This window comes from Delphinus delphis, chromosome 5, assembly GCF_949987515.2.
Source record: "Delphinus delphis chromosome 5, mDelDel1.2, whole genome shotgun sequence".
NCBI lineage: Eukaryota > Metazoa > Chordata > Mammalia > Artiodactyla > Delphinidae > Delphinus > Delphinus delphis.
The window spans coordinates 125,037,744-125,064,109 of record NC_082687.1 but is presented as its reverse complement, the minus strand read 5'-3'; the positions used below and the strand labels follow the sequence as shown (position 1 = coordinate 125,064,109).

The 26,366-nt window shown below is 36.6% G+C and overlaps 1 protein-coding gene across 1 annotated transcript; it reads right to left on the bottom strand.

Moving 5' to 3' along the window:
* SLC25A31 (solute carrier family 25 member 31) lies at positions 1 to 26,154 on the bottom strand. The gene is made up of 6 exons (XM_060011866.1): positions 25,911 to 26,154; positions 17,069 to 17,196; positions 8,012 to 8,129; positions 5,756 to 5,910; positions 3,953 to 4,078; positions 1 to 512 (listed from the first exon to the last, which is right to left on the bottom strand). The coding sequence occupies exons 1-6, from the start codon at positions 26,152 to 26,154 to the stop codon at positions 312 to 314; spliced, it is 972 nt and encodes a 323-aa protein (XP_059867849.1). The 3' UTR covers positions 1 to 311.
* Positions 26,155 to 26,366: the final 212 nt, after the last annotated feature.

Below are 26,366 nucleotides of genomic sequence, written 5' to 3'. Positions count from 1 at the left end.
CTGCCGATGCAGGGGACACAGGTTCGTGCCTCGGTCTGGGAAGATCCCAGATGCTGCAGAGCGGCTGGGCCCGTGAGCCATGGCCGCTAAGCCTGCATGTCTGGAGCCTGTGCTCCACAATGGGAGAGGCCACAACAGTGAGAGGCCCGTGTACGGCAAAAAAAAAAAAAAAAAAAAAAAAAAGCCTATGCTTCACTGCAGAATTAGCACTTTAAGAAAATACTGACAGTAATAACACACTATCAAAATGTATACAAATGGCAGCTACGTAATTTGTATGTTTAATAAGTTAACTATATCCATTTTTCAATTTAATCTCCCGATGAACTACCTCCAATATCAATATTAAGGAGGTCTTTAATTTTATCATATAATACCAACACCAAAGCACCCCCTGTACCACGAAGGATATTGGAGAAGGCACCACGAAAAAATGCGCCAATTCCCTCATGTTGGTATATCTTCACAAAGCAGTCTAAAGTTCCTTTATATTGCCGTTCAGCCTCACCACTCTATACAAAGAAAGACAAAGAGTTTGCCATTATCTTAACATCTTTTATCATAAGACAGATTTAATTTAGCAACAGGGATAGATTAAAATTAACACTGTGTTGAGTAAGTATGTTGAGTTAATGGTCATATATTGAGTATTGTTCCCACTGACTGCAAAATACTCATGCTTTTCAGGCACACTTGAAAAATGGCCACATATTACACTTCACAAATTTTAAAAGATTGGCATCACATACCATGATTTATCCTCTCACCACATTGCAATTAAGAGAGAAATCAAGAACAAAAAAGATAACCAGAAAAATATCACGTTTGGGTATTAAGAAAAACACATCTTAGAAAATATTTAAAACCTAACTAACAACCACAAAACTCCTCAACTAAATTTGTAAGACGCAGCTTGAGTGGTAACTTTAACCACCAGAAATAAAGGAAATAATAAATGCAAGAGAAAGCATAAAAAGTCAAAAGTTAGTTATCTGAAATACTTTGACAAATTTCTAGAAACACTGTTTCAGGAAAAACAAGAAAAGGCGCCCAAATTATTAAAAGTGGCAAAGGTAACATCATTGCAGATGACCCAGAGATTAAGAAAGAGCAAGATGATATTATGAACAACTTTATGACAATTATTTTGAAAACACAGAGGAAATAAATTCCTAAAAAGTATAATTTACCAACAGAATATCAAAAAACTTTAGAATATACTAAATTTGTTAAAGCAATTCAATCAGTTGTTATAAATCTTCTCATAAATTAGAAAACCACGTGTCCAGATGGCTTTATATGTGAGTTCTACTAAAAATTCAATGGAAATTTAATTCCAATCTCACAGAAATTATTCCAAAGAAGAGAAAAAGTGGGGAGACTCCCTAACATATTTTATGAGGCTTGCATAGATAGGCCTGATACCAAAATTAGACTAGGATAACGCAAGAAGGAAAAACATGACAAGCTTATGTCACAGAAACCATGGATACAAAAATCCTGAACAAAACCCAGCAAATCAAACCCAGCAAGGGGTATAAAATACAATACATCATGACCAAGCTGGATTGACCCCAGGCATATAAGAAAAATATGATCATCTCGATATAGAAAAAAACATGACCACCATTCATGATTAAGAATTACTGGAATCCATGGGCTTCCTTGGTGGGGCGCAGTGGTTGAGAGTACGCCTGCTGATGCAGGGGACACGGGTTTGTGCCCCGATCTGGGAAGATCCCACATGCCGTGGAGCGGCTGGGCCCGTGAGCCATGGCTGCTGAGCCTGCACATCCAGAGCCTGTGCTCCACAGCAGGAGAGGCCACAGCAGTGAGAGGCCTGCGTACCACATACACACACACAAAAATTACTGGAATCCAAAACAGAAAGGACCAGTCATAATATAATAAAGGATAACTACGAAAACCCCACAGCGAACATTAAACTTTGTAATCTGTAACATTGAAGGCATTCCTGGTAAGACTAGGACCAAAACAAGGTTGCCAGTTATTACTTCTTTAATGTAACACTGAATCAGAGGTCTCAACCAGTGCAGAAAGGCAAGAAAAGGAATAAAAGGCATAAGAACTGATAAGGAAGGGAAAAAAGCCTGCTATTATTTGCAGATTATATCACTCTGTGTGTAAAAACAAAAAAAAAACTTCAAAGGGTGTACATATAGATTAGTGTTTGTAATATGGCTTAATAAAGTTGTGGGATATAAAATCAAAATGCAAAAATTAAGGAATACTGTTATGAATTGTGTCCCCACAAAATTCATATATTGAAGACCTAACCCCAGAACCTCAGACTGTGACTAAATTTGGAGACCGGGTCTTTATAAAAATAATTATGGTTAAATGAGCTCATTAGAGCGGGCCCTAATCCATTATGATAAGCCTTATAAGAAAAGAAACAGAAAAAGGACCATGAGAAGACGTAGAGAGAAGAAGGCCATCTACAAGCCAAGGAGAGAGGCCCTCAGAAGACACCAACCCTGCTGGACACCTTGACTGACTTTTAACCTCCCAAAGTGTTAGAAAATAAATTTCTGTTGTTTAAGCCACCCAGTCTTTGGTACTATGTTATGGCAGTGGTACGGTTTTATACATATAGCAATGCACACATATATATAAAAATCCACACCCACAATTTTTTTTCTGAATTTTTTTGACACTAAGTTACAGGTATCATTGCCCCTTATTTTTAAACATTTCAGTGTGCATTTTCTAAGAATATTTTCTTACATACCCGAAGTACAGTTATCAAAATCAGACAATTTAACATTGATACAGTACCATTTACTTAATCCACAGTCTATTCGCAAATTAATTTTCAAAAGTGTTTCAGTTTAGTAAACTAGAGCTAGACATAGATCAAGAGGAAACACAGATATAAAAGGAACAACTTTAAGGATAGTCCATAGATGAAGCAATAGGTTAGATATGCTTTACCCTTTCAGGTGGCCCACTGGGTTCTTCCAGGACCATTTTGTAGAGGATAATGAGGATAACTACACCTCACAGCATTGTTCTGAGAATTAAATGAGTTAAAATGCTTAGGACAGTTCTGACACATAATAAACACAGCTTTCTGGCCTCATTATTTTCACTTGCCCTCATGAAACCTATCATATGGGTATACTGAAATTCTTCTCAAGCCATACCTCTAGGTATGTTTTTTACCCCTATGCTGAGAATGTATTCTTCACTGTCTGGAGAAAAAGCCTATTTACTGAGATTTAGCTCTCTAAGAGGCCATATCTGATCACTTTAAGCACTTGGGTACCCCTCCCCTATTGCATTCCTGGAACATATGCACATTTCTACTTAAACCATTAACAGTATGCCTTCAATACTATGCTATGAATTTGGGTGCAGGTTCTGCCTTATTTTATTTGTGTCACCAGAGCTTGGTGAATAGGCACTCAATTATTTGTTGAATGAATGAATGTAACAAGTAACAGCAATGGAGATTGACTTTATCAAAATTTTGGTTTGGGTATTTACATTTAGAACATACATCATTATAAACAAGTCTTCATCCTTGGAGTTAAAATTTATTTACTTTTATTAAAATATACTACAACAAATGATTACATATATCAGTGGCCTATGACTGGGCTTATTCTACTTAATCTAATAATATTCAGTTAAGATAGACACATGCTCATCTAATCCTTGCCATGCCCCTCCACTCTCCAAACAACAATACATGCTATAGGAGTAAAAGACATTTCTGTTCTGATAGGAGACATGGAAGAAACTTTGCTGGATGATGGCTGCTTTGGGATAGGAAAGAATACAAGACAGAACACATTATGTATTTATTTTAGTAAGTAAAACAAATGGCCTATGCCTTTCAGCCAAAATGTCTCTAAAATTTTAATAAATTACATGTGAATATCAAATACTGGAAAACTCAATGAAGCTTACAAATAATATAAAATACCTGCATCATCATACGTCTTCTAACTGTGTCAAAGGGATAGGAGAGTATTCCAGAGCATGTAGTCACAACTTGAGCAATGAAAAAGGAGACAAGAAAAGGAGTTTCCTTTGGTTTTGGTAATAAGCCCTAGAAAAGAAAAATTATCAAGTAACCATCGAAATTTCCAAAATATCTTAAATCATTAAGTCAAAGGATAATTCTTATGAATATATGAAAGAGGGCTCAGTTATACTTAAAATGCAGTAAAAAAAAAAACAGTTGGATTTAATGTGGTAAGATTAAAATAATAGCGGGAGATCAATAAGAAATGAGAATCCCACACATGGCTATATTTTAAAAGCGTATTTGAAAAAGAATAGCATATCTGCTATTACAGGAGAAATGTTATTAATAGCACTGAAAACTAGAGATGGCAGCCAGTGACCAAAAAAGTTCCTTCCTGGTTCTTCCTCATAGAGTTGGAAAAGATGAAAGAATGCCTGTTATTATTAACAGATGATGTTTGATAAGCAGCTTTAAAGCTCTAAGCTAGTGAAGAAACATTTCTAAATTTTACAACTACTACAGGTGATAAGAGGAAAGCAGAGGGCGATTAAACATAAATTTTTCTGTGATTAAATAAACATATATAAGATCCTGTAATTTCAATTAATCTATTTATCTGTCTAAAAAAATACACTACAAACTAAAAGTATTATGTCCAGACCACAATAAAAATAACATTCAACTACTGATACATTTATACTAATGAGGGAGGGCAGAGATAATATATAAAACTATTATAAAATTTCCCTCAAGTTTTAATCTTATTTAGTAAATAATACTGGGATTAATTTCATTGCTTCTTTTTAGAAGCATTATGATGTAGTGATTAAGAGCATGGGACCTGTGCTTGCCACATAAATAAATGACTTAGCCATTCCTAGGTTATTTATCTTTAAAATGGGATATATTAAAAGCTATCCTAGAACACTGTGAGGATATAAAGTCCTTAATAAGGTTCTCAAAACTACGCAATAGCTCAAAAAATGGTAGCCATTATTACAATCTTTCTCTTTCCTACCTTATGAAGCGCTATTTACATCTGAACAGACAAGGCAAATTGCAGAACAACCTGGAAAATACAATACAAAATCTAACAGTACCCAATAGATCACTGAGCTGTAGTAGCATTTATCATATTTAACTAATTAATTATGCCTTGCCTGCTTTCCACTGATGATAGTAAACTGATAATATGAATGTAAAAAAGTGATAATAAGGGCTTCCTTGGTGGCGCAGTTGTTGAGAGTCCGCCTGCCGATGAGAGGGATGCGGGTTCGTGCCGCGGAGCGGCTGGGCCCGTGAGCCATGGCTGCTGAGCCTGCGTGTCCAGAGCCTGTGCTCCGCAACGGGAGAGGCCACAACAGTGAGAGGCCCGCGTACCGCAAAAAAAAAAACGGATAATAAAATGAATGTAAAATCAGAAAAACTCTGTTAGAAGATGCCTTCCTATATACCAAAGATCTAATTATGATATAACCTAATCAGCATGTTTTCTATTTGAGTCTTTCGGTGCAAACAGCACAAAAACCTAACGTTTATATTTATGCTTTATATCCAAAGTCAGATCCATAATACAGTTGTAATTTAATTAGGTTATGGCAAAGTCATGATTAAACAGAATGCTATAATATCTCTTATGTCATCATTTATTTTGATTTCTATAATTAAAAGTAAACATACCTGCTGAACATATTACTAATTAGAATAAAAAGAAACAAACAATTTATTGAATATATACTAGTTAAAGTACCAAATTACCTTAACTGTGTCGTAAGTTCCAAAATAAGAGGCTCGGTACACAATGATGCCCTGAACTGAAACACCAAACCCTCGGTATAAACCAACAATTCCATCTGATTTTGCTATTTTCATAATACAGTCACCTAAACCCTTGAATTGTCTCTCTTCAGGACCTAAAATAAAGCCATTTAAAATTTATTAGCAACATTATATCAGATAAACACTTTAATCGAAGTAAATTAAACATTTTACAGATTTAAATTATCTGGAACTAACATTTAGAAATCTTTATAACAAAAAAAAAGGCACAAGTCAAAACCTTTCCATTCATTTAAAGATAATTAAGATGTCAAGTAGTATCTTAAGATATTTTAACTGAAAATATTAATCTCTTATAAAAGCAATCTAATTTAAGCAATCTGACTGGCTTAAAACATTTCAATAAAATTATGAGAAGTTACTAGTCAGCACTCAGAAAATACTTAGGCATGCAACACTCTACAACTTGCCTCAGCTGAAGAGCAAAAGGACGGATGAAGCAAAAAGACAAAGCTAAAAACTAGTAACTTTAAGGATCACTGGCATTTTAGATGAGGTGTCATATTTTTCTAGTGTTTGCTGGTTTTGTTTTTATTTTCCCTTGACCTAGAACTCCTTGATATTTTACAAATATTATATATAGAATACAATCTTTCAAAATAAACTAAGTTCTCCCAATTTTGAGAGGAAACAAAACTACAGAATTGAAATTAAACCAAGGCACGTGTGTTATTTTCAGTTTCTTAACAATAACAAAAAAATTTGGAATGCCAGTTAAACATCATAGATGAAACTCCTATTCCCATCTTTGTTCAAACTGCCACCCCTTCTGAGGCATTTTCTCTAATCACTTATCTAAATTGATGTCACTCTCTTCTCCTAAATTTTTTTCAGGGCACTTTCTTGCTGACAGTATATTTTAGCTATTTATTCTTTTTTTTTTTTTACTACTCGTGATCTCCACTAGACTGTAAGGTACATGAACCAGGAGCTCCATGTTTAATATGGTGTGTGTGTACGTGTGTGTCTATTACACATACACAACCTGTATATCAAGCAGGGCCTGGTTCACCTCACGCACTCAATAATACTCATTGAAAGAATCTCTGCTCCCTTAAGAAATTCTATTAAAATAATAATAAAGAAAAAACAGGTTTAAAGCCAAATAAGCAAAAAAGAGTACATGACAAGAATAAAATCCACAAATTTTAGCAAGATGGAAAGGAGGTGGAGGATGGTAACTCACTAAGTGGAGCAGAGAAAGTTGAAACCTAATTTCTTGCAAAGGGAGATATTGTTGAGAAGCGAGCCATTTGATTCCAATAACCACAGAAAGACTTAAAATTAGAGGAATTAGGTACTATTGTGGTGAGAACAAATTAGCATCCGGATGCTCAAAATCCACAACCTCACCCTGAGTAGCCAAGTGACTTACTCCTCTGTCATCCTCAGAACTGAACACAAGGCTCCAACTTGTGTTGCAGTCACATGGGGCCAACTGAGTGACCTCCACAATTACTGAAAATGACTCACACAAAGATACATCATTGTGAATGTCAGATCATCAGAGATATAAGGTAATTAAAAAGAAAAAAAGCCACATAAAAAGGATCAACAGTAAGAGAATGATTTCTTAAGAGCAGTATTAGAAACTAGAATCCAGATTAATGCTTTCAAAATTGTGAAAGAAAATAATTTTAAATCCAGAATTTTACATATGGCAAAATATTAAAAGGATGAAACATAGACATTTTCAGATATGCAAGATCTCAATTTATCTCCTATCCACCCTTCTCAGAAAGATATCAAAGAACATATCTACCAAAACAAGGGTGTAACAAAAACACAGAAAGATGTGATAAATAAGTAAGGACAGAGGAAAAGGGAATCTCTAGGATGAGAGTTATACACCTAATGTAGAGAGAAGCCACAGTCAAGACAGGAAAGTAAGTGCATGAAGGGATCTAGGGATCTCTCTAAACAAACAAACAAACTGGAAATAAGTTATAAGCAGTCTCTGTGCTTACTCTTCTTGTTACTACAGTATTGGCCTTCCCCTTCCCTCTTTTAAGAGAAAAGAAAAAAGTAGTACTCTTTAGGCTCTATAACTTTATCATTTGGTTGAGAATAAAATTTTTAGATGGAATACAACACTGTTGTTATAAGCATAACTGAAATAGATAATACAGTGTTCAAAAACACAAAGAAGAAAGAGTATTTCTAAAAATCCCATACCTTTTCCAATATCAACACCTAATCGGGTTCGGGCAAAATCTAGCGGATATACTACACATAAGGATGTTGCCCCAGCGGCTCCACCAGAAGCCAGGTTTGCCAAAAACCACCTCCAGAACTGAAACATATTAATTAAAACATGGTTATTAAACTACAGAATCTGATTTTTAAATACCTTTGTTTTTATAAGGTTAAAAAGCCAGATTTACAAACTGCTTTTATAAAGTGAACACCTATAATAACGCATATATTATCATGCAAAATACTTCCCTTCATGTCCATGCAGCCTTTATTTCTTACCAGGTGGTCTGGGAGATACAGCTTAGGTGCTGACATACTAAAATTCCAAGATATTTTAATGTCCTCCAGCAAAAGTAGCCCAAGTTAGCAAAAGAGGCCACATAAGATATTCTGCTCTTTAGACTGTATAAAGTTTTTCGTTAATAATATATTTTAGTTATGACTAAAATGTTAGGCATCTGTGGAGGCTTTAGTGGTTCCCCTTCTTGGCGGCAGTGGAGAGGGACAGTAATACATCATAATGCCACAATTTCACTTTGTATTTTAGTAGAAATAAATGTAAGTAGCTCAAAAATATATTTGTGTTCAAATGCCAACATGTAAATTGGCAGAAATCAATTATAATGTGGTTGAGTGGCATGTAAGACCTTATTGATCTACTAGTTCACGTGGGCTGTTGAAGTTCTTTTTTTTTTTTTTTTTTTTTTTTGCGGTATGCGGGCCTCTCACTGTGTGACCTCTCCCGTTGCGGAGCACAGGCTCCGGACGCACAGGCTCAGCGGCCATGGCTCACGGGCCCAGCCACTCCGCGGCATGTGGGATCTTCCCGGACCGGGGCACGAACTCGTGACCCCTGCATCGGCAGGCGGACTCTCAACCACTGCGCCACCAGGAAAGCCCTTGAAGTTCTTTTTGATAAACCTTTGAAATGTGCCCTGTTTAAGTCCAATAAACTGCTTTTCAACATCTAGAGCTCACTGGAGAAGAAAGGAATATTTGAATTGGAACTGTCATAGAAAATCTAGGGTACAAGGCCACAGTAACCATTCTAGCTAGTCAAGCTCAGTTTCTTGCTTCTCTAGCTCTTATTTCTAACAATTTTAAGTCTCAGATGCTTTGGGACTCTCAATTTTCTCTTGGCCTGGAATGCCCTTATTTTAATATTTTCTTCCTATCTTTTTAAAACAAAAAGTTATCAAGTTATGCTCTAACTCAAATTCTATTTCTTCCACAAATTCTCTGATCCCCAACCCACCCCAAACTGTATGTAATCATACCCTCTCCCCATAAATACTTCATCTCTCAGAGAATTAAAGGTGAATCATGTGATCAATATGTAAAATGTGTCAACATGTTCCAGATTCTCATTTTTTTAAAATAGTATTTACAATAACTTTCTACTTTCAATTTATAATTATTTGTGTACCTGTCTTGTCTTCTACGGACTATAAATTTCTTCAGGCCAGAATTTTTATTTTTATTTTTACTTGTTGAGATATATTTACACACCATACAGCTCACCCATGTCAAGAATTCAGTTCAATGGACTATTGGCATATTCACAGAGCCGTGCAACCATTACCAGTTGCAGAACATTTTCTTCACCCCGAAAGGAACCCTGTACCCACCAGCAGTCACTTCCCATCTTCCCAATTCCCCTGAGCCCTACATAAACATTAAGCTACTTTCTGTCTCTACAGATTTGCCTATTCTGGACATTTCCTATACATGAAATAACACAATATGCAGTCTTTTGTGACTGCCTTCTTTCATATAACATGTTTACAAGGTTCATCCGTGTTGTAGCATGTGTTAGCACTTCATTCCGTTTCACTGGCAAATAATATTTCACAACCACATTTTATTTATCCATTCATCAGTTCATGGACATTTAGGTTGTCTACATTTTTATGAGGCCTAGATTCTTAATTCATTTGCTTATTTCAGAAAGCAAGTCATGGGGCCTTGCCCAGAGTAAGAGTAATGCATTCAATAAATATTTGTTTAATGAAGGGTACTCAGACTCCCATCATGCCTTTTAAGTGAAACTCAGAAGTTCTACTGTATAGGTAGCCACGGTTCCTAATCACACAGAGATTAGACCAGAAAGTTGAATCTCACCCCAGGGTAGCTAATCCATAGTCTAGAATAACCTGGTAGAAAAAGTAGAACTGGGCCGTAGTTTAAGTCTTAGGAATTTGACTCCAGAAGTTCTATGCCGGTTATCAGTAAGGACAGAAATGGAAAAGATATTAAATAATTTTTTTTTAGGTTTCAGTCTACTTTGAGACGGTTGAAACCTATAGATACTCTTCCAATAAAAATCACATATATATAAACATATACTTTTAGTGTAAGTTATTCCTCAAGCATGCATGGATCTCTGGTAAAGAACCTCTCACCATCTGAAAGGTTAGAAGGAATCACTATGATAATAACACTGAACTTAAAAGAAACAAAGAAAATATAGGTAAGTAAAAAAGGGCAATAATGAGAAAACACAGAGCAAACACACACAAAAAGCAGATCATTAGAGACAGAGATAGACTAAGTAACCTGGGAGACAAAGATAAAGAATACAGTTTGATCCCTAGAGCTGTCTTTGGTTCAAATTCCAATGCCAGTGTATCATTGCAAGAAATACCCATTTTTCTTGAAGTAATTTAAGTCTCTGTTTCTTACAAGCAAATAAGCCAAACCAAATATGATATGCAGCACAAAGATTTATAAAGTACATCTTAAATTCTATTTAACCTTTTTCTTTCCTTCCTAGATAAAAGAAAACAGATCCATGACTTTCTGGGTGAATGATCATATAATTTATTATTCAAATGAGGACCCCTCTGATAGTGAAAGTGGGGCCTATGAAAAAGCAGGCAGGCACAACATGTATAAACAGTATGGCCAAACTACTAATGGAAGGAAGGAAGGGAGGAAGGGGGAGGGTGGAAGGGAGGAAGGAGAGGGAGATAAGAAATAAGAATCTATGCTGAATGGTAATCCTGCAAGTGTTTGTGTAACAAGTCTGTCCCTCCACAATTAAGCTTGAAAATAAAACAGACCCAGGAGAGGTTGTATATCAGCATAAATGAGTTTTTAATTATAAGTTAGTAATTTCAGATATTACTATACTATAAAAGGAGAGGGCATGAAAAAGAATCAGGCAGGGAGAGGAGAATAAAAGAGTCTAGGGGGTTTGGAGGTAAATAATCCTGTTTATTTGCCACTGCTGACAAACAGATGATAAACAGACTTGATGCCTCCAAGAACAAATACCCTGAGACCAAAGTTCTTTCTAACAGTTTGTCTGGGCATGGAAGAGTGCTGGAAGTTCTAGTCTTCTCTACTGAGGGTTGTGCTGGTAGCTGCTAAGGAGTGGCAGAGGCATATTTTATGCCCAGTTCAGCTAATACTCATCTAGTCTAGTCACCTCAGCTGCGAGAGGAATAGAGTGCAGTAGAAAGAACTAAATTTGGGAATTGGAAAGACATGAACACATGACTAGGGTAAGTGCTTTAAGCTCTGTCTTGCTTTCCTTATCTGTACATTTGGGATAAAAATAAGGATGAGGTAAAAATTCAGTGAAACAGTATATAGTAGGCACACACCTCCCTACCATGGTTATTTTTTTTAAACTTTTTACTTTGAGATAATTGCAGATTCACATGCATCCTAATACATATGGAGTTTATGAACTTTTCAACCAATTTCCCCCAATGGTAATATCTAGCATAACTATAGCAGAGGAAATTAACACTGATAAAAATCTACCTTATTCATATTTCACCAGTTACACACACTTATTTGTGTGTATATTTAGTTCTATGCCATTTTATCACGTGCGCAGATTCATGTAACCACCAATCACCATGGTGAACAGTTCCATGATAAAGACCCCTCATTGCTACCCTTTTATGGCCACCTCCCTCTCTCCTAGCAACCACTATTATAATTTCCATCTCTATAATCTTCTCACCTTAATAATGCTATATACATGAAATCAGAAAGCAAATATAATTTTTGAGATTGGCTTCTTTTCACTTAGCATTCAAAGTTGCTGTAGGTATCAAAAGTCTGTTCTTTTTTAAAACTGGTAAAATATACGTAAAATTTACTGTTTTAGCCATGTTTAAGTATATAATTCAGCAGCACTAAGTACAATACTGTATAAGCATCATTACTATCTATTTCCAGAACTTTTCATCATGCTAAATATAAACTGTGTACCTATTAAATAATCTCCCTCCCCCCCAGCTCCTGGTAACCTCTATTCTACTTTCTGTCTCTATGAATTTGCCTTTTCTAGGTCCCTAAGGGGATTATACAGTATTTGTTTTATCAAAGGGTTGTTCCTCTTTATTGCTGAGTAATCTTCCATGGTGTGATGTACCATAGTTTGTTTAAGCATTCACCTGTTGAAGGAAATCTGGGTTATTCCCAAATTTTTGTCTATAATGAAACAATCTTCTATGAACATTGTATACATTGCTTTTTTTGTGAACAGAAGTTTTTATTCTCTGGGATAAATGCCCTAGAGTTGGACTGTATGATAAGCATATGTTCAGTTTGTAAGAAGCTGTCATACTCTTTTCTAGAGTGGCAATATCATTTTACATTCCCACCAGCAATGTAAGAATGATTCAGCTCCTCTGCGTCCGTGCCAACATCTGGTGTTGTCACCATTTTAGCCATTCTGGTAAGTGTGCAGAGATACCTCACTGTGGTAGATCAACCACTTTTAAATTACACTGTACTTGTTTTTTCTACCTTCTCTGCTTCTTTTAAGACCAGGTAAGAAACCAAAAATATTGACTTTTCTTTTTCAGTTCTTTTTTTTTTTCCCCACTTTTCTTGGTAGGGGGATGGGAGCAGAGATAGGATACAATTTTGATGTCCAAGGGGAGAAATAAAATGGTCATTAGTATACAGATTTAGTAAATAATATATATTTAAACATTACACTATTACTTGTGACTGAATACCTTTACATTCTAAATAAGATAGCATGCTCTTTATAGGTATACTAAAAATGTTTTTACCTCAGGCTCTACTAATTTGAAATTTATTACAGAATTTTAGCACGGATCAAAGTTAACTTCAAAAATTTTAGAGCTATGTTATTTACACTGTTAGAGATAGATGTTAGTAACATAAATTTTCTGGTTAATTCTGGAGTTAATTGCTCCATTTGGCTTAGTCTTATAGGAATTATCTTTTGGGGGAGATGGGGTGGAAAATGTTCAATAAAGAGTTAACTCAGCTGGCCTGTGTTGCCCAAACCCTATACACACTGAAAAGATCTTCAGGACCACCCTTGCTCAAACTCAAAGGTTCCTTTGAGATAACCGTCTGAGCCCTTGGAATATCCTACCTAATTAGAGTGTCTTTATATACCTGAAGCTTTGGGTAACACCAGATAGTTTATACTAACCTTGATTTATGGTGAACACCCCTTTGTATGCTTTGGGTTAAACTATATCAGTTTGACCTCTTGAGTGGGTGGGGGCAGCGGCTGGAGACTGAGTAGCTAAGGTCAGTCACATTACACATGCCTATGAAACTGACCCCCCAAAAAGCCTGGCCACCATGGCTCAAATGAGCAACCCTATTTGGCAGCACATTATATGTGTTGTCATACATTATTGCTGGGAGAATAAGTGCTGTCCAGGTGACTCTACAAGGAGAGGACAGCTAGAAGCTTGCACCTAGTTTCTCCTGGATTTTGTCCTATGTGCCTTTTCCCTTTGTTGATTTTAATCTATATCCTTTTGTTGTAATAAACCATTAGTATAACAGCTTTTCTGAGTTCTCTGAGGCCTAGTGAATCGCTGAACATGAAGATGGTCTTGAGGACCCTCTGACATAGGTTCTTAGTCAAGAGAAGTTCCAACTATTAGAGTTGTTACCTAAAGATGACAAACATTTTTCTGAGTGCCTACCATAAAAGCACAGCACTGGGACTTCCCTGGTGGCACAGTGGTTAAGAATCCGCCTGCCAATGCAGGGGACACAGATTCGAGCCCTGGTCCGGGAAGATCCCACATGCCATGGAGCAACTAAGCCTGTGCACCACAACTACTAAGCCTGCGCTCTAGAGCCCGTGTGCCACAACTACTGAAGCCCACGCACCTAGAGCCCATGCTCCGCAACGAGAAGCCACCGCAATGAGAAGCCTGCGCACCACAATGAAGAGTAGCCCCTACTCACCGCAACTAGAGAAAGCCTACATGCAGCAACAAAGACCCAACACATCCAAAAATAAATATTTTAAAAAAATACCAATTACTTAAAAAAGCACAGCACTACAGTAAGCACTTTATGTGTCTTTACATGTTTAGTCTCATCTAAACCTTACTCATCTAAACCTCATGAGGTAGGTATTCTTATGTCCAATTTTCAGATGAGGAAACTAAAGATCAGAGAGGCGATATTCAAAAATTCACACAGCTAAATAAGCTGAGTGCCAGGACCTAAATCCAGATCTTCTGAATCTAAGTGTAAAGAATTTTCTTTGTTACCTTTATACCTCCAACTACATAATAGCGCAAAGCACTCAATAAAGGAAATAAAGGGTCTAAAAGGAAATTAATGGAAATAGCAACAAAGAAATGTTCCATAAATAGTTGCTTTTAAAGAATCTGCTAGGACAGCTTGGTTGGTTGGCTGGGGGAAGAGAAAAAGACAAAGGATGAAGGGGTAGAGAGACTTTATAAGGGCGGGTGAGGGGAAGATCTTGACAGTAATGTAGGTGGTCTAGTGTATACGGAGGTAACAAAACAAATGGAGACCAGGACAAATGACACATAGTTCATACAAGTAGGAAATTTTGAAAATGAGATTTTATAACCAAGGGAGTGATTACCCTGAAAAGTAAAAGCACGTTTGTGATAAAAAAAAAGAGAATTCTCTAACTTTTTTGAAATTAATTTTTATTGGAATATAGTTGCTTTACAAGAGAATTCTCTAAGTTAAATTTATCATTTTCCTGTATTTGACTTGATCTTCCTACACACTTTAATCTCAGCCAAATAGAGCCTCAGTCATAAAGAAGAAACGATTTGCTTCTTTAGGAAATAAATTACTTCAGAATTAGGAAATACACATTTGTTGACTGCTTTTTTTGCTTATCAAAACCAGATTAAATGCTGAATTTTTCTAGCGCAGAATAGGGATTATAAAATGTAAATTATATTAAAATTAATATTTATTCAGAGAAATATTGTGTTGAGACAAAACATCTCTTAGTTATTAAAACTGTGTTAAGAGGTTTAGAGAAACTGGTAAAAGTTAATACAATTCTATGTTTTCCATATGTCATTTCTATAACTTAATACATATTATAGTATGCTAACAGTTACTATGTTTTTTCTCAGGTATTATTAATCTTTTTTTTTAAAGTATTTATTTATTTATTATTTTTATTTATTTATTTTGGTGTGCTGGGTCTTTGTTGCGGTGCATGGGCTCTCTGTTGCGGCATGCGGGCTTCTCTAGTTGTGGTGCATGGGCTCTAGAGCACATGAGCTCAGTAGATGCAGCCCGTGGGCTTCTCTAGTTTTGGTGCACGGGCTCCAGAGTGCGCGGGCTCAGCAGCTGCAGTGCGTGGTCTCTTTAGTTGTGGTGCGTGGGCTCCAGAGCAGGTAGGCTCAGTAGTTGTGGCGTACAGGCTTCTCTCTAGTTGTGTTGCACGGGCTCAGTTGCCCTGCGGCATGTGGGATCTTAGTTCTCCAACCAGGGATTGAACCCATGTCTCCCACATTGGAAGGCAGATTCTTAACCACTGCCACCACCAGGGAAGTCCCTAACAGTTACTATGTTTTAACTATTATTTTTTTCCACCATTTGAGCACCTCCTCTCCAAATAAAACCCCACAGGTAATGAATGGATAAAGAAGATGTGGTACATATATACAGTGGAATACTATTCAGTCATAAAAAAGAATGAAATAATGCCATTTGCAGAAAGATGGACTAGAGATCATCATTCTAAGTGAAGTAACTCAGAAAGAGAAAGACAAATACCATATGATATCACTTATATGTGGAATCTAAAATATGACAGAAATGGACCTATCTATGAAACAGAAACAGACTCACAAACATAGAGAACAGACTTGTGGTTGCCAAGGGGGATGGGGGTGGGGGAGGAAGGAGGGAGAGGCTGGGGTTAGCAGATGTAAGTTGTTTTATAGAAAACAGATAAACAACAAGGTCCTACTGTATAGCACAGGGAACCACATTCAATATCCTGGAATAACCATAATGGAAAAGTATATAAAAAAAGAATATATATATATACACATATATGTATAACTGAATTGCTTTGTCGTACAGCAGAAATTAACCAACACTGTATTGATAAATCAACTATACTTCAACTGAAAAAAACCCTCAAGTAAGACAAATCCAACTACTTCTTAAAAAATTTTAGAGATATTAAAATATAATTACCTGTTTTTCCTAAAAATAAAACTACCATATGACCCCAATTCTACTCCTGGGTGTATATCCAAAAAAATACAAAAACACTAACTCGAAAAGATACATGTGCCCCAATGTTCAAAGCAGCATTATTTACAATTGCCAAGGTATGGAAGCAATCTAAGTGTCCATCAACAGATGAATGGATAAACAAGATGTGGTATACATAAACAATGGAATACTATTGTGCTATAAAAAAGAATGAAATTTTGCCATTTGCAGTAACATGGATGGACTTTGAGGGCATTATGCTAAGTGAAATAAGTCAGAGAAAGACAAATACTGTATGATATCACTTATATGTGGAATCTATAAAATACAACAAACTAATGAATAAAACAAAAGAGAAGCAACTCACAGATATAGAGAGCAAACTAGTGGTTACCAGTGGGGAGAGGGAAGGGGGAGGGGCAGACAGGGATAGCAGAAAAAGGGGTTACTATGAGACAATATGAAATCATGTGTGTAAAACTTTTGAAAATTGCAAAGTATTATATAATTTAAAGACTCTTTCATTCAATTAAAAAATAACAAAATAAAATAAACAATAATTACCTGTTTTTCTTTATTAACTCCAGACATGAACAGTTGTTTATATTTGTCTTTGAAAGCAAAGTTTAGAGCTTGTGTTGGAAAATACCGGATAACATTTGCCAAATTGCCACGCCAATAACTGAAGAAACCTACAAAAGAAAATATACTAAATATAAACTTATATTGTATTATTATTAAATAATTTGCATAGTTTTAACAAACTTAGCTGTTCAAACCATCTAAAACATCTTTTCTCATAAGAAAAAAAATAAAGTTTACATGTGTCTCCAACTGAAGAAAAAAGGCAGTGTTAACTCCATGTACCCCATTTCAATTTTGTTAATTTCCAATAGGAAGCCTTGAATGCCTAAAAACCTATGGAAAGCATTACCAGTTGAATATAGGGCTCTTTAGTAGTAGAAAAACAGAGCTTACTAGTATTTGTCAGAGAAGCTAGTAATCCTTAGCCTCATTTCCAAATCATAAAATACAATTCCTATGGTGACAAGGCTGTTGGAACAAAACTGTTTTGTATCTACACTCCTGGGAATGAGAAAGGGATAAAAGAGTCTTATCTTTATATTTTAAAACCTAGCCAAAAAAGAATCAATTTACAATTCAAGGCAGTCTCCAGAGGCTAGATGGAGAGATAGTAGGAAACTTTCAAGGTCAATAATCTTCCCACTTCAAATCTCCATGGAATGACCAAACTTTATAATTCAGTCACTGTGTTACCCTGATAATTCAAAATTCAAAACTGCCTTTATAATCCATAGCTGCCCTGGAATACAACAGGCTAGCCCTTCAGGACCCACAGTTGTTTTTACAGATGGTTTGACTCTGCTACTCTGAATAGGATACCTCTAGTCCGAGCTGGGAGAATAGGATACCCAGAATCAGTCTTCTAAAGATAAAAATACAAATGAAGATAATCTCAGTTGACTGGGCCTGGTGCTCAGAAACTGCAAGTTAGATTAGATAAACACACAAAGGGAAAGATATTTATTTGTTAAATAACTATACTTTGTGGGAAAAAACACTGAATATTGGTGATCCCAAGCTAAATATAAAGCAGTTGCACAGAGGCAATTAAGAAGTATATTAATAGCAAGAAATCTTCTCAGTCCTCACAGCTGATTCAGTTACAAGGCATTCAGTTGTAGGCATAAATGACTAGGGCATTTAACACATAATGGTAATAGCTACAACTTCTTGAGCAATTAATATGTGCCAGGCACTGGCAAACGCTTTATATATTTCATTTCATCACCACACTATGCTTATGACATACGTTCTCCTACAATACCCATTTTATACATGCATAAATTGAAACTTTTATAAGTTTAGAAACTATAACCAGGATTTTGAATCAAGGCTTCTGTCTGTCTCCAAAGCTCTACTTCAGCTTTGGGTTTCTGGAGAAACAAATCTTAGAGAACTCCTAAAATTATTAAAGTATGGTAAATAAAGCTCTATTTTTTAAAAAATGGAAAATGATTACTGTAAAAATTTTTGAGGCAATATTAACAAAACAATAATACTAATTTCTAGAAACTGCTTTTTATTCATTTAATTCTCATAATCACCCATGATGTAGGTACTATTAGTCTCTCCATTTTAAATATGAAGAACTGAGTTAAAAAAACTTCTACGGCAGAGAGAAGTTAGTTAAGTAACTTGCCCAGTGTCACTTAGTCAGAAAACTGTAGACTTGGATTCAAACTCAAGCAATCTGGCTCAATAATTCAGTCCCTTAACTATAATACTTTTCCATAAATAATTTAATCATACAAATATTTTCTGTACTAAGAAAGGTTAACAATTTTTCTTTAATGGAAGCAAAATAAAAATCTTAAAACATGAGAAATATAAGCAAATTATAAAGGAATATTTCTTGCTAGTTATGGCCACATTGAATTACTGAGGGAAGTTGGTGAATCTAACTTTTGGAGGTATTTTTAGAGATTTTTAAGTTCTTCATAGTTAATAAAATCATTTAATAACATAGTTAAGCATTTTTATTTTCTGAGGTCAGACCTGTGGAAGAGAAATGTTGAAAGTAAAATGTGACGGTGTAAATGATACTGAAGAATAAGGTTTGATTTTCTAGACCATGTTTTATAGTAACACAACAACAGACTACTTGCAGAGGATCTTAAAAGGATAAAGAAGAACATACTGGCTGAAGAACTACAATCTGATCAAATGGGATTTAAGTTGAAATCATCATTTGTTTAAAAAAAAACAAAGTAATAAACTGAGTTTAAAAAAGTGTCATGGGGCTTCCCTGGTGGAGCAGTGGTTGAGAGTCCGCCTGCCGATGCAGGGGACACGGGTTTCTGCCCCGGTCCGGGAGGATCCCACATGCCACGGAGCGGCTAGGCCCATGAGCCATGGCCGCTTGGCCTGTGAGTCCGGAGCCTGTGCTCCGCAATGGGAGAGGCCACAACAGTGAGAGGCCCGCGTACCGCAAAAAAAAAAAAAAAAAAAAAGTCATGTATCAAAAATGTATTAGAATTCCCATTTTATACATGGCTTTTATTTATTAATAGTCATTCTGGAAATGGTTGATTCAGCTAGATGGTATTGAGATATTATAGGTTTCAGATTATGAGTTATTAGTTATAATTATGATTATAGTACTAAATTAATATTTATTTCACAAAAAGTATCATATAAATAATAGTATAAAGGTTTGTAACTTTGGCTAATGTACTGAATATAAATGGAAGATTCTGATGACAAAGACATCTGCAAATTAACGAGACCATGACAGAGTGACAGATTTATGACTAAAGGGGTTTGCTAGCATTGACAAAAGAACGTATTCCTTTTAGCAAAATTGTATTTGCATGAAAAAACCTAGAGGATTCATCAAAACAACTGTCAATGTCTCAATGAAAAATCTAGAAATAAAAAAATCCCTAGAAGTATAACAGTGGCAGCTCTTAAAGAGTTATATATGAAAAAGTATCTCACACACATAAAATACTTTTGCATGTATTTCTCAGGATTCATGGATTCCCTGGAGCTACAGATATCAGCTTAAAAACCCCTGCTTTAAACTCTTTTTCCACAGATCATACTTAAAAAACTTATTCCCTTCTTTGCATCTCACTGCTGTACCATGCTTTTAGGAGCTCCAATGTCCTTAGTAGGAGTGCAAAGAGGAGGAACCTCAAAGTGGAACTCTGAATGCATCTTCTATAGAAATATTATTTCTGGGGACCAGGTTTCAAGGTTTTATTCACATGTACTCTAAGTACACTGTGTACTATGTAGGTTCTTTAGATAGATTACAAAAATCTACTCTACATGTAATGCAAATTTATCCCAAATACATTCATTTACAAATGAACATGAGGAATACATGTTTCTAAATTTAGGAATGTATTCAAAATGATTAAAGAGTTAAAATTTATTGAGCACTAACTATGCAATAGATACGTGGCTGAGTATTTTACAGGCATTATCTTGTTTAACCGTCGCAACTACCATATGAGGTAGGTAATATTTTTACACCTTGTATAGAAGTGAGAAAATTGAGGTTGAGAGAGGTTAAATAAAAATTGTTCAAGGGGCTTCCCTGGTGGCGCAGTGGTTGAGAGTCCGCCTGCCGATGCAGGGGACACGGGTTCATGCCCTGGTCCGGGAAGATCCCACATGCCGCGGAGCGGCTGGGCCCGTGAGCTTTGGCCGCTGAGCCTGCGCGTCCGGAGCCTGTGCTCCGCAAAGGGAGAGGCCACAACAGTGAGAGGCCCACGTAATGGAAAAAAAAAAAAAAAAAAATTGTTCAAGGTTACAAGGTAAGGGAAAGGTTGGGACTTAACTCCAGAATTTTCTAGATCTATCTGACTCCAGACCTAGAGCTATTAAATCTCTATTGCCTCTAGGTAAAAATCCATTTTGGATAAAAACAGTAGTACTTTGTGGTCAGAATAAAACAAGGGAAGAGCAAGTGTGATGCAAATGTAGCAGTATTTGACTCTCTAGTTACACAGAACAAAAGGACAGTTTCCTAATATATAATCACAAAACTGATAGAGACAAACATAGGGGTTGTGGTATATTTCTCTGCTAATAGCAGAACATCTAAGTTTTATTTTTACTTAATTGCTAAGTAAAAATAATCTCTTCAAAATTTAAGGGTGAGAAAAACCTACTATGAACTTAATTCTGAGAAAATAATTAAGAATACAGAACTGGGCTTCCCTGGTGGCGCAGTGGTTGAGAGTCCGCCTGCCGATGCAGGGGACATGGGTTCGTGCCCCGGTCCGGGAAGATCCCACATACCGCGGAGCGGCTGGGCTCGTGAGCCATGGCCGCTGAGCCTGCGCGTCCGGAGCCTGTGCTCCACAACGGGGGAGGCCACAACAGTGAGAGGCCCGCGTACAGCAAAAAAAAAAGAATACAGAACTGATGGAAAAATGGGAAAAAGTTACTGGGCCATTTACTTGTCCACTTACTAGCCAAGAATGGAAATGCTAGGCATGTTTGGGTATACAGTTGACCCTTGAACAACATAAGGGTTAGGGTGCTGATTATCCATGCAGTCAAAAATCCAAGTAATAACTTGTAGTCAGCCCTCCCTATATGTGGTTCTTCCATAACCACGGTTCTGCAACCATGGATTCAACCAACTAGGGATCAAGTACTATAGTATTTGCTACTGGAGAAAAAAAAAAATCCATGTGTAAGTGGACCCACACAGTTCAAACCCGTGTTGTTCAAGGGTCAACTGTATATTCTAGACTAGCAGGCTCCAACATGCTTTGACAGTCTGCCTATCAGTTAAAAAAATGTAATCATGACTCTCAAATATGTACATACTTAAAAAAGTAAATAATATACCTTTGCTACTATACTAACCTGTTATGTACATTTGTAAAACTATTCCAAAAGAGAAAGGAAAGAATGAGTTAAAGATTCTTCATATACACAGCACTGTAAATCAACTATACTCCAATAAAAATTTTAAAAAAAAGATTCTTCATTTAAACACCTTTTATTTGGTACCAAGTGCATAGGAACAAAGTTCTTGGTCTTATGGAGCTTACATTTTGAGAAAGACAGACAATGAACAAATAAATATGTTCAAGAAAAAAATAGTATATGTAGTTGGAGAATGAGGAAGGGCTATTTAGATAGGATGGTCGGGAAAAACTTTTAGATATTAGGGCACAACTGAGCATTTGTTTTAATAGTTAAAAAATAGTATTTTCAGATATCTTGCTAATCATGATGTTTTCATACTATCATCTGCTATTATCTCAAGGCACCCTTAGGATGAGGTCCATTCTTAAAAATAGTGTATGTGAATCTATATTTCAAATAGTATTCTTGACAATTTCAAATAGTCTTATCTCTATAAATCCATTTAACTGAGCCAACATAAACTATAATATGTTCATTATACAATAATTGAGTAAGGGTACCTGTTAACCCCTTTACCCTGTGTAACTCCTACTCTTTTTTTCAGGATACCTTAGCATCCTGTGATATATAACTGACATTTGGCCAACCATAGGTGCCAGTGCCAATTCATTTACTAAATATCAGTGAAGTTTATGTTCCCATTTTATTTAGATAACACATATACCTAACATTTTCTTTCCATACCCCAAAATATCATCTTCAAGATATAAAAACCTCCCTGCTTTAGCCTTCAGGAAAATATGTTTGGAAAAGTTCAGATTAAAGACAGCTGATGAATTCATGGCCAGGAATACCTAAAAGAGAAAAGAGTTCTGGTAGGCTCTTAAACATGAGATTTAGAGATAACATCTTTAAAAGCCTATGTTACAATATATTAAATAAAACAATTATAATAATTAAAATATATTTACCGATGCATAGCTTGCTCAGTGAAAAAAATCACAGCACAGACACCAAAATGTTAACTGTGGTGATGTTAGCAGTGCTTTTTTAAAACTTTTTGTTTCTCTATATTTTTCAATTTTCTATAGTAAACATGCATTATTTGTGTAATACAGGTTTAAAAAGTACTAAATAAAAGTACACATACAAAGTTGGAAGGTCATAATACCAACTAAAGAATAGAATAAATTTTTAAAAAAGCATTAGTCAGGATAAATCCAGAAGCTTTCATAAGCCAAGGAAAGCTTATAAAAAGTATCAAAGACACCCAAGGAGGTGTTTAAAGCTATGTTCAGAGGAAGAATGAAGAGCTCTCTCCTTGAGGTGTAAAGAAAGAGATAAGGTAAGAAGATAGTGAGAGAGCATCTAGTTGTGCCTTCTGAATTCATTGTCTCTTATGCTTATTCCATATTACCTAAAGAAACGAAAAGTTATCAGTAAAACTTGAGCAAACAGGAAAAACAAGAGAAACTTCAGAACACTGAGAATGTAATGTATCTTGACTTTCACAAAAGAGACAGAAGGTAAATTCCAGAAAATAACAGCCTCAGAATATGATTGCCTAGTAAAGTTCCATAATGATTTAGCACAGTGATTCTCAGCGCTACCAGGTTCAAGTCTTCTATACATAATAAATATTTTACAATGTTTCCTTTACTATCTAGAAGTAGAATTCAAAGACAATGACCTCTTCACTAGTTCAAAAAAATCAATATAATGCCCTTTCTGCTATATACAAAGAGAAAATAAGAGTTTATAGTAAAATATATATATTACTTAGTAAATTGGTGAGGCGTGATCACATCATAGACATAACAGTCCAATGCTTGCCTCTATTTATAATGAATCAGTTGTACTTAAGACACACGTTGACATTTGGAAAAAAGGGCTTAATAAATATATCTATACAATCATCATGAATTCAATAGTTAAAAATGCAGATGATATAAGTAGTGACTAAATATCACACACAGAATTGCTAACATGAGTTTTCACAATGATGAACAACTCTCAGTAAAATTCTGAATAAAACAAAATATAATCTTTCCTCTACTTACAAGATAGCTGCATTACTAGATCACTGTGTGATTCTGCCCCAGACAGTTTGTGTTTATAGGTAAATAGGAGTTCGTTTCTAGGCTTAGATAATCATAAACAGGTTTTACTGCTACGTGAATGTCCAGTGGGAGATCTGAGTCATGAGGTTGCAGGGCAAGTCTTTGTTGTGTAGGACTGGCCATGTACAGCAGCAGCAGGATGTTTAGCAGCCCTGGATTTTGCCTTTCATATCATTGCAATTAAGGATTACTCCCCTCTATCTTTGTGTTAAACAAAAAATTCCTCACAAGTTTCCAAAAATGCCCCTAGATGGCAATATTATCCCTGTTTTGAATTACTAATCTTTTAGCATAGCATATACCATGGTGTACTCATAACAAGGCCTTGTATACACTAGAAAACGTTTTCTTAAAATTCTGCTTAAAGGAAGCTGGAACCAGAATACTATTCATAATAGTCTCAATTTACAAGAGCCATACGGAATAAATTTAGGTTTAAATACTACAAAAAACATTTAAAATATCAAACGATTTAGCACTGGTCAGCACAATCTATCCAGAATATTTAACTTTACCTGACTGTATATTTAAAGCAGATTAGCAAATAATAAAGAGGCTCCTACTTCTCCGAAGAGGAATGGGAAGCTTGCTCTGATAAAATGGGAGTGAGAAGATGTGAACCACTAACTTACCATTAAAGATCTAAACTCAGCTCCCAGATGGGCACTTTAAATCCACAGTTTAGATGATGCCGTAACAGTCTACCCTCAACCTGAAATACTCTGCTTGCGCGATCCTAGCTCCCTGACCAGGGACTGAACCCGTGCCCCCTGCAGTGTAAGTGAGGAGTGTTAACCAATGGACCACCAGGGAGTTCCCAGGAATCCTTTTTTATGGGAGGAAGAGTAACCTGCCCTAGACTTAGGAGTGAAAGAAAGGACTGCACTGGAGTTGAAGCCACTGTACTTCTTGTTCAGAATACACAATAAATAGACCTCTCTCCTTTTTAGAGTTCATATAGAGGTTTCAATTGAATACAACTATATCAGAAAATTTCTGATCAATTCATCCTCTTATCCACTTAGCTAACTTAAGGAGCCATTCAGTAAGAAGAGGGCATTGAATGATTAATAAAGCATTTTCATTATCTATTCCTTGAAATCATTTCAATATTAATGGAAAAAAACTCCACAAAGAACCAAAATATCAAAACTTTAAGTAAAAACAGAGCCTGACGCAAAAAAATTAATACTGATCCCGCCTTTACTTAAAATTTTTATATCTTGCTCATCATGGGATTTTCGCATTAATTTCGATTTTTAAAAATACTACATTAAAATATTATTTGTTTCTACTACTGAGGTTTTTTTTTTGGCGTCCCCATAAAATTTGGGCATACGTGAGTGCCTCCTTGGTCTCAGCCCTGGTCTTTAGTAGTTCTTGAGAATAAACAGAACCTCTTTTCACTGAATACGTACTAGATACTGAGAGGCCCCAATGCTTCCATATTTGGAATACTTCTCTTAATATTTCAACAAATATTTAAGCAACTTAAAGCACCTATTAACATACAGCCAAGGGCCTGATGGCATCTACCCCAATACCGGGAGGTCAACCATTTTCCTCCTGAGCCAGACACAGGTGCATGGAGGTGCAGAGCCTCCTGCGAAGGAGAAATTTAGAGAAAGAGAAGGTGGTGGTCTCCCCTGTCCCAGGACTGGTCACGTGTAGGCCTTCTTGGCCCTGGGAAACCAGAGCCTCTTAGACCGGTTAAGAAATTGAATTATCGAAGTCAAAGAAAACAAACTCATCACCGACACACACGGCCGTGGCGACCGCAAGCGTCCCCGCCCGGGGCCACCCACCCGCTTTTCTGGAAAGCTGAACGGACGCGGGGAGAGGCTGGCGCGGCGGCCTCGCGTACACACCCTGTTCACGGGGAATCCGCACCAGGCAGTCCACGAGGCCTTTGTACTGGGCCTCGGGGCTGATCTGCTTGGACGACGCCTGCACCTGCAACAGCAGCTTTACCCGCTCGACGGGCGCCACCGTCGTCTTGGACACGGCCGCCGCCACCCCGCCCGCCAGCAGGTCCTTCCCAAAGGACGCGGCGTCAAAGAGCTGCTTCTCCGCTTTCTTCTCCAGCTTCTTCTTCGGAGGTACACTCTGCATGGTGGGACGATGGACGTAAAATCGGGCAGCAGAAGCTCAAAACGAGAGCGGGGGAGACGGACGAAGGGAAGCCAAAAACCGCTTCAGCGTCGTCCCGTCTGGAAAACGGCGCTCAGCACGCCGGGAAACCAGCGCGCCGGGGGTGCGGAGCTGCGCAGGCGCCTCCAACCGCCTTCCGCCACCCGGTGCCGGCCACGTGACTCCCGACACGT

What these genes read in the sequence shown, in the direction of transcription:
- SLC25A31 (XM_060011866.1), bottom strand. Translation starts at nt 26,154, where the DNA reads ATGCAGAGTGTACCTCCGAAGAAGAAGCTGGAGAAGAAAGCGGAGAAG. An exon ending in GAGTTAATAAAGAAAAACAG is followed by an intron (nt 8,130 to 17,068) that starts GTAATTATTGTT and finishes AATATGTTTCAG; the next exon opens with TTCTGGAGGTGGTTTTTGGC. An exon ending in GAACTTACGACACAGTTAAG is followed by an intron (nt 4,079 to 5,755) that starts GTAATTTGGTAC and finishes TTTCTTTTCTAG; the next exon opens with GGCTTATTACCAAAACCAAA.